At 40.1% G+C, this 9,418-nt stretch overlaps 1 protein-coding gene across 1 annotated transcript; it reads right to left on the minus strand.

Annotated features, from left to right (window-relative positions):
• Positions 1–3,174: 3,174 nt before the first annotated feature.
• Positions 3,175–8,641, minus strand: LOC149259236 (cysteine-rich receptor-like protein kinase 3). The gene is made up of 9 exons (XM_089453684.1): positions 8,254–8,641; positions 7,978–8,142; positions 6,360–6,458; positions 5,948–6,169; positions 5,468–5,607; positions 5,171–5,381; positions 4,847–5,081; positions 4,601–4,745; positions 3,175–4,489 (listed from the first exon to the last, which is right to left on the minus strand). The coding sequence occupies exons 1-9, from the start codon at positions 8,639–8,641 to the stop codon at positions 4,364–4,366; spliced, it is 1,731 nt and encodes a 576-aa protein (XP_089309810.1). The 3' UTR covers positions 3,175–4,363.
• Between the last annotated feature and the right edge of the window lie 777 nt (positions 8,642–9,418).

Genomic DNA, 9,418 nt, shown 5'->3' on the forward strand with positions numbered 1-9,418 from the left:
TCTCAAAGTTGTTTTCTCCATCAAAGCTGTTTTCTCCACCATCCCACAACCATTTCTCTGTGGGCACTCCATCTCCATGCTCAGCACAAAAGCTTGCTTCCCATTCAAATATTCAAATATGTGGTTCGATTCACCACATTAAGCCATCGATTCCACTCAGCCAGAAGCCAAACAAAGCCATTCTTTCTAGCTACACATAGAATTGACCGCTCCGGAAACTCTACACCTCCTGCGTCAACGGTTCAATTCGTCTAGATGCGGTCTCTTAGTCGTTTTCTCCACCATGCCTGTGGCCATTTCTCTGTCGACACTCTATCTCCACGCTCGGCACAAAAGCCGCCCGCTTCCCCTTTGAATCTGCGGTTTGATTCACCACATTGAGCATCGATTCCACTCCAGTAGTGGAACAAGGCCATTCTTTCGAGTTATGCAGAGAATTAACTGCTCCTGAAACTCTATGCCCGCTACAGCATCAACGGTTCGATTCCTTGGGACGTGGTCTCTCAGTTGTTTGCTCCACCATCCCCGCAGCCATTTCTCTGTCAGCACTCCATCTCCAAGCCCAGCATAGAAACCCGCTTCCCCTTCGAATATGCAGTTCGATTCATCACATTGAGCCATCGATTCCACTCATCCAGAAGCCGAAAAGGCCATGTTTTCAAGCTATGGAGAGAATCAACCGCTCCCAAAACCAACCCATCCAGCCCTCTGCGACCCGATCCACACGCCCTCTCAGTGAATTGACCCTTCACGCATCGACCAACAAGCAACTAATCCCTGCATGCACTGAGACTCTGGTTTTAAGGCATTCCACTTACAAGATATCCCGCGGCCCCCTTTCACCGGTTATGGTTTGCCATCCGCCATGGGGTAGAATTGAACTGAGAGATGGTTGTGCTCCAGATGCCTCCAGTTGAAGCATCCAGAGAGCCACCTGTAGTCCATGATGGTAGGCTCTCATATGTGCCACATTGTACATGCTCAATGACACATTCACTCTATGTCACACCGAGGTTGTCACGCGTTTGAATTTGCATAAACTAGCAATTGTCCCAAAAGGTACAAAGAGAGGCCGATAGGATTATTAAATTAGAATTGTTGAATTTCTCTAGAAGAGATGTTGGTTCAAGCCTAATGGATGAGCAATTTCAGCTAGCTAAAGGCTTTCTAATTACACTATTGTTTGGGTCTTGAAGTCTGGATGAGCAATAAAAATGATTAAAACATAAGATGAAGTTTGTAAAGTAAACACAAGATTTGAGATCTGAAGTCATTGCTAGAATTAAGACGACATATAATTCACAATATTAAAACAATCAAAATGCATCCACCTCAAATACAAATAAAACATCACCTTTGCAAAATAATACCACCAGTAAACAATTCAGGCAGGATTGCTTAAATGTTTAAAAATGTATTAATTTGTGTATTAAGGATTAAAAGCAAATCACAGTTACCAATATGATTATAACAATTAGAGGAAAAATTATTAAATCCCAACAATGAATAACTATTATCTCTTACCACATTTAGGCTTTTCACAACTATTAAATACTATGGAAACATATTAATTAATTTAATAGTTTCCACTGTGTGATGGTATACTAACGACAAGGTAATTCCATCATAGAATATAAGACATAGGATCTTCCAAACAAATTTAAAAAGGTCGGTAATACCATTTATGAACCAATTGATAACTTGTGTTTTTTACAATTACCTTAACCAGTGGTCTGTCCATGGTCACAATTACAAAATATTCAAGTCAGTATCATCCCCTTTGTTAAGATCACTTTCTTTCTCAGATAGTACTCCCTTTGTGAGGATACAGTCTCCATCTTCATTCTAAACCATTAATAATTTTCTGTAAGTAAGATAGGTATCAGATTCAGTTGCAAATCAAAAACTTTCTGGGTAGATTACATGATGCTCACAATTTTAGGAGTATGGGAATAAAATATATACAGAGCTGATGGATGAAAGATAGATTTTGGAATGATAGGGCTTGGAATAAGTGAGAAAGAATCCTTCCAAGGGCTTCATCGCGATAATGGGAAGACGGTTTATAAACATACATTTCCGTTTTCTTGACATAACATCTGTAAAGGATGTGACAGGAAACTTCTCCCTCATTCCCCTATGTCAACATAGTTGCAAGCAGTGAGATATTCAACAGACAATTACACTTCATGATCCGCCTTTGCTGCTTAACAATAGAATAACTCTTAGTGAGACCATTTCATTAATTTATCTTAAGACCATGGGGATATTTGAATAATAAATCAGGGAATTTGCAGATATTGTTTAACAAGTTTCGGAATCCAATTTAATACAAAATTTAAATAGCAAACTTGAACTACTTTTGTAATTGGAAGCCAGGCTTTTCGGAAGATATAGCAGAAATTCATTACAATTGCTAATAGTAACTTAATAGAAATATTTGCATTTAAGCAAATAACGAGAATATCTTGTGCGGACTAAAAAGCAGGAAGGAATTCTGGTTACACATATATTATCATAGAAATCTCAAGTTGTTTAAGTGTTCATGTATGAGTTTACCATGCCCTGTTCTTAATAAATTGAATTGGATATTCACGCTTTCTGCGTCATGAGGCATAAAAAGAACCCATAAACTCAACCTGAGTAAATGTGAGATATATGAAACTGGATTTAGGCTTTTCAGTTGTATTAAATACTATGGAAGCATATTAATTAATTTAACAGTTTCCACTGTGTGATGGTATATGAACGACAAGGTAATTCCATCATAGAATATAAGACATAGGATCTTCCAAACAAATTTAAAAAGGTCGGTAATACCATTTATGGACCAATTGATAACTTGTGTTTTTTACAATTACCTTAACCAGTGGTCTGTCAATGGTCACAATTACAAAATAGGTCTGTCAATGGTCACAATTACAAAATATTCAAGTCAGTATCATTCCCTTTGTTAAGATCACTTCTTTCTCAGATAGTACTCCCTTTGTGAGGATACAGTCTCCATATTCATTCTAAACCATTACTAATTTTTTGTAAGTAAGATAGGTATCAGATTCAATTGCAAATCAAAAACTTTCTGGGTAGATTACATGATGCTCACAATTTTAGGAGTATGGGAGTAAAATATATACAGAGCTGATGGATGAAAGATAGATTTTGGAATGATAGGGCTTGGAATAAGTGAGAAGGAATCCTTCCAATGGCTTCATCGCGATGATGGGAAGACGGTTTATAAACATACATTTCCCTTTTCTTGACATAACATATGTAAAGGATGTGACAGGAAACTTCTCCCTCATTCCCCTATGTCAACATAGTTGCAAGCAGCGAGATATGTCAACTGTGTTATGATGTTAACAGCCGTAGAGTAGTGCCGCAAAAACTCAGCGGTTACAATGAATTCTTACAGTATGCCACTGCATAGCAATTTGCAGTACAACTGTTTTTCATGCCACATAATCAGTGCTAAGGCAACCTTACAAGTGGTAAAGAGGGATACATGAATCTGAACATTTGAGAATATAAAAGATGAGATCTACATGAACTTGCAGAAGGACCTCCCCTGGTCTGCCGGGTGTTATAAGAATTGCAACTTTGACACTTGTGTGCAACAATGTGAATAATTACTTCAGAAGTTACTCCACAGTCATTGCATAAGATCCAAACCTGCTCAAATGACCGACGAGAAAGTGGTGAGGTACGTGTGAGTGGACAAGAGATCGAAAAGCTTCCCCGAGATGGAGACTTCTTCATGATTTGAAACGTTACACATAGTTCATTAAAATACTTAATTTATAAAATAGAAACCCAAGACGACCATCAATGAGCCCAAGTTTCATTACTCCACTCAATGAATGGATAGCTTATATTTAAACCTCTTTGCAAAGAATAGTTTACGTTTAAATCTCCCAGAGCAGATGCTTCACTGCTCTTCGTTTAAAAGGCATTCCGAGGCGTCAGCCATACCCCGTAGATAATGTAGGAAGATACAAACAAATTTGTAGGAAGATACAAATTTTAGTGTTTAAAATCATTTGCAAGTAATCCTACCCTGGTTCTACCATATGCTCTTCGACAATATGCTGCTCCTACCGTCTGAGCAGGTAATGGTTAGGATGTTGCCGAGAGGCTACCGACATTGGCTGACTTTCACCTTGTCTCCAGAATGCTCGATGAAGGATCAGCTGCTGCAGAGTAGATATCGGAAGGTGCTGAAGAAGAAGTTGGTGCTTCGGATGACCAATTACTGCTTGATGCTTTGTCAGGGTCAATAACTCTGCCTCGCTTACCTACGTTGTGTACCCCCACACCATCCAGATCTATGAAAGCAGGCTTTGTGGGCGACGGAAGATCTTCTCGCTCACTTGTCAGCATCCACACCACCCGGGATTTTAATCACTCTAATGCATTCCTCCCATGAATAACTGTCATCCAATGTCCGATCCATAACTTCTAAAGCTCTCTCTGTTTTATACAATCTCCATGTCTGGTAATTGGCCAATATCAAAAAAAATAAAAATAAAAACTTTAGTTCGCAAGAAGCTCTGCATATAGGAAAAAAATTCGATTAGAAAGATGAGAACCACAGGAAACATACTCGTTCGATGAGAAATTCCATGTTTTCACCCGAACTCTGATTCTTTCTTCCACTGATAATCTCAAGTAGAAGGACTCCAAAGCTGAATACATCCGCTTTCTCTGTCAGCTGTCCACGCAAAGCGTACTCAGGGGCCATGTAACCTCTGCAAAATGCCATATTTAATCAAATCTCCATATCTTAAAGACTTAACCGAATGAATTATTTGGGAACCTCGAACATTTCATTGGTAGGGAAAATTCTTACAAAGTTCCTGCAACTCTAGTGCTAACGTGGCTCCGATCATCTGCAAAAAACCTGGCTAACCCAAAGTCTCCTATTTTGGGTCTGTGTTTGTCATCTAGTAAAATATTGTTGGCTTTAATATCTCTGTGGATGATCCGAATCTCAGATTCCTCGTGAAGATAGGGCAGCCCACGTGCAATTCCAACTATGATTTCATACCGCTTTTTCCAATCAAGTAAATGGCGTTTCGTTGCATCTGCAATGCACAGTAAAGGGATTAGCAATCTATATGTACAAACTAAGGACTTTATGATCTATATGTAGCGACTGAGAGTGAGTAGAAACCAAATAGAATCCTGTCGAGACTACTGTTGGGAAGGTATTCGTAAACCAGTAGCCTTTCGGAGTTTTCAACGGAGCAACCAAGCAATTTCACAAGATTCCTGTGCTGAATACGATTGATGAGATTTGCTTCATTCAAAAATTCAGCATCTCCCTGCCTTGAACAAATATACAACCGTTTCACTGCAACCTCTCTGTTGTCTGGTAAAATTCCCTGTACATCAATAAACTTCAAATTAGTTTCTGTTTTCCATTACATTTAAATATGAAATTGAATTCAATGCAGGACCAAGAGCTCACTTTAAATACGGATCCAAAGCCCCCTTCTCCAAGCTTGTTCTCCAAATTAAAATTGGAGGTAGCTTCTCTCAGAAAATCGTACTTGAAAATTAGTTCCGCGTTCGCTATACTCGGAGCTAAGCTAATCTCTCCTTGGTCACCTGCGAAACCCATTGCAAGGTAAACAAATTGGTGAACAGTTCACAAGACACAAGCTGAAAATCCTCGAGGCTAAACAATTTAGCAATTTCTGGACCTCTAGTTCGATAAATCTGATCCTGAAGCTTCCGTCGAGAGAAAAGCTTCCACTTCCAAAGGCCTATGATCGCAATTAATACAACCATGGCAGCTAATACGCCCAGAATTATTCCGAGGACATTAGATTTTTTTCCTCCTGCAAAATTTGCACAACAATTCTAACTAAATTGGATATCTTTTATTTCACCAAAACAAAATCTTAAAAACAATATCTTTTCGATGTAAAATATGAGAAGAACATACCAGAAGACACTGGAGTACTTTCCCCTGGTGGCGGCGACAGAACAGAGGTATTGAAAAATTCATAGACCTCGTAACGCAAGTAGCAGTTCTGAGATCCGAATTGTGCCCCAAGAGCTCCACTTTGGCAGGCAAATATATTTTCAAAGGCAAAAGTCAGGCAGGATCCGCAGCTTGTCCGGGACAGATCTCTCCAACACTGTGCGAAGCTGTATATAGTCAATGCTCGTTTTCAAAAACACAAAAACATTATTGCAGAGGGCGTGGAAGAGAACCTGCAGAGCACAAAACAGACAAATATGGTCGAAGAAAGCAGGAGTAATTTGTAACGATTTGTTCAGGAATTACAGGAATTTGTAACAAATTTGCGGATATTTCTGCCGGCTTCATGCAGTGGGTGAAGATTCGAGCCCACCATCATTATGGAGAGAGGCGTGCATAACAGTTTTCCGTTCCAGGTTTAGAACTCGCACCAGCTGATCCTCCAAATCCGGAACACGCCAGGTGTCAACATCTGAAAGAAAAGGACGATGAAGGGACGACTGTCCACGTGTCAGCACGAGAGCCAAAGGAACGACGAAAGTCTGTTCCAAAGGAAGGCCTATCGGCCTAAAAATTTGCTTGGTTTTGGGTGAAAAAAATAACCATTGCATCAAAGAAACCAAAAACAACGATTAATATGGTCAAAATACAACCACTGCATCATAGAAACTAAGAACAACAATTAATATCGACATTCAAAAAAAACGTAGAGATTTAACGTGTGTCGTCATGGGGGAGAACTAGTAATTAGAATCGCAGACCGCGGGGTTGTGATTACTCAGAGAGTTATAATTAACGTGTTCTCGCTGGAGTTTGGGAGTAGAAAAAGGGCGGTCCTGAATGTCAACCAGATTCGAACCGGACTAGGGTCCAGGGCGAGAAACATTTTGGAACGGTACGCTTCTGTGCCCGCTGAAGTGTATGGTCACCGTTACCTATACGAGTTTCAGAGCTGCCATCCGATAATTCACAAATATAAAAAATAATGGCAAGTTTTTGATCCTCTTTTTATGACGCTGACTCTATTTTGGATAAAACTCAGAGATAAATTAATAGCGGTTTTTAAATTTTCAATTATTGCAAAATTCTTATTTGAGTAACTAATATTTTTTTTAACTAGAATGAGTATAGATGTGTATTAAAAAGTCGCATCCGGTTGCAACAAGATTGGGAATTTACAATGGTGTATCCATGCTTCTATAAGTTGGTAATGATTTTTTTGTGCAACTAGTTTGTTTCAGTAGATATGGTTATTTCGCCTACAAAAATTTCCTATTCTAGGGTATTTACAGCTATAGCTTCGACAAAATTGAGATGGAAGGTATATACATTTATAATTCATCACGTTGATAAAAACATAAAAACAAAATAGAGAAGATAAGATGTCCATTGGAGCTGGGCAGTTTAGATCTAGGCTAGGAGAAGCATCTTCTTAGCCTTTGGAATTCTCTTGATCTATCATGCCCTCCATGTTTTCCTCCATGCCTTCCTCCGTCGCTTCCACTTTAATCTTCAAATTTTCTAGTTAATGTCACATTGCATCCACCTTGTCCTCTAATTGCATGTCGCGTTCCTGTTTCTTGAGCTCTCGTTCCTGCATAGTCATGTTCTCATTAATTTGTTGGTGCATGCTACATTGGAGCTCAATCAGGGCCTCTCGTAGATCCCAATGGTCCTGGACACAAGTGATACAGGAAGATATGTTTTTACCACCCGCCCCCGAGAAACCGACCCTCGGACCTCCAGACCTCGACTTGTGGCTTCCCCACTTGCCCAACCAAGAACTGGCGTCTGTACCTTGCATGTTAGCTTCAAGAACTTCACTTTTTAACAGGCTCCAATAATTTTTGTCACTATTTTCCATGTTCTCCTGTAGCCAGGCACCCTCTCTAATCCTTCAGAGACTGCGTTGTTCCTCGGCTGGTATGCGCCACCCAACCTCAATCTAGCTCCAATTCTCCTCCCAGTTCAGGAAAGATTTAAGAACCCACCTGGTGTCCCAAAGCCAAAATTCCGCAAACACTCAGACCTTCCAACACCCAAACCTTCCAACGCCCGTGACCCCTCAATTATTCTCAAAATCACATTATTTTCCTTTAAAACCTCAGATGGATAGACCTTCAATCCCTCATGTCGACTTTTAACATCATAAAGCCCTACCTCCGTGACACGGGAACTAATAATCAGGAGCCTCGGCTCTAGTCACCAAGTTTTTGCAAAGGCCACCGTCCCACACTTAAACCTTAAAACATACAAATTCCACATACCGTTTTGCTTTTTATAATTGTTGCCTAACCGAGAGGTGATGTAGAGATGAGCGAGAAGAATGATGTAATCAAGATCCCATGAGTACTCCATCATAACTCTACCATCCTCCATTAAATTCCCACCAAGCTCCTGATCGCTTTCAGCCCTCTGAACTCTTCTCCCATGAGCGAGATCGGTTTCGCTGAGAACTTGAATTAATTTATGCCCTGTAATTCTCAATTCTCTACAAACGCCCGAGGTGACGCGCTGCCCAATTCTCCAAGAACCATGGAAAGAACAATGAAGCCACACACTGTAACTTAAGCCAGTAACATGTGTGGTACTAAAATGCCATATGACGCCACGTCTCGTTTGAGTGAGATTGTCTGGCTTGCCACGAGTCCTCATGAATTCTTGTAGCTTGCAGAGGATGATGCGACAAGGGGAGGAGGATACCGGGGTGGTGAATATTTTGTGGAGGGGTGAAGGAGAAGGGGCCACCGGGGGGGAAGGAGAGAGCAAAGAGGAAGGGGAGGGGGAGGAAGGAAAGGGGAGAGCTAGGGGGAGGATGGAGGGGCCTTGTAACTTTATGATATGATAATTCTAGCTTTTCAACTTTCTTAGCATTCCTTTGAGACTTTAACAACAACCTACAATTTTCTCTCTTCATTTTCTTATGAAAGATTTGTCGTGCCCACGACATCGTTTATTACACTTTTTTCCTCCTCCAACTGACATGCCTTATTAGCCTGCCTATCAGCGTCTTGGTTATTTCCCCTCAAGACATGGTAGAAGGACACTGATTCAAAGGCAATGAGCAAGTTTTGGGCTCTCTTAATGATTTGGTTCAAGTTAGTGATCTTTGCCTTTGAAGTGTTGATCATATGCCTTATAATGATCATGGAATCGCCTAACACCTGATTTTTTTTATACCATTTCTTTGTGCCAGGATTAGTCCGAGGAGCATACCAAACGCTTCTGCTTGGTTATTTGTCTTCCAGCCAAGCCCTCAAGCATATCTGAATTCAATGATTCCTTCGAGATTAATTAGAATCTCTCCCCCTTCCTGCCACCGCATTATTTGATTAATTAATTACAAATATAGTGCGACACATATATTTTCATTTTAACAATTTCCATTAATACTTCTATAAAATCATGATTTTACCTTTCTTGAAAACATTT

Source organism: Pinus tabuliformis, chromosome 6 (genome assembly GCF_031772625.1).
Source record: "Pinus tabuliformis cultivar Carrire ecotype Pingquan chromosome 6, CPIR1, whole genome shotgun sequence".
In the NCBI taxonomy this organism is placed as follows: domain Eukaryota; kingdom Viridiplantae; phylum Streptophyta; class Pinopsida; order Pinales; family Pinaceae; genus Pinus; species Pinus tabuliformis.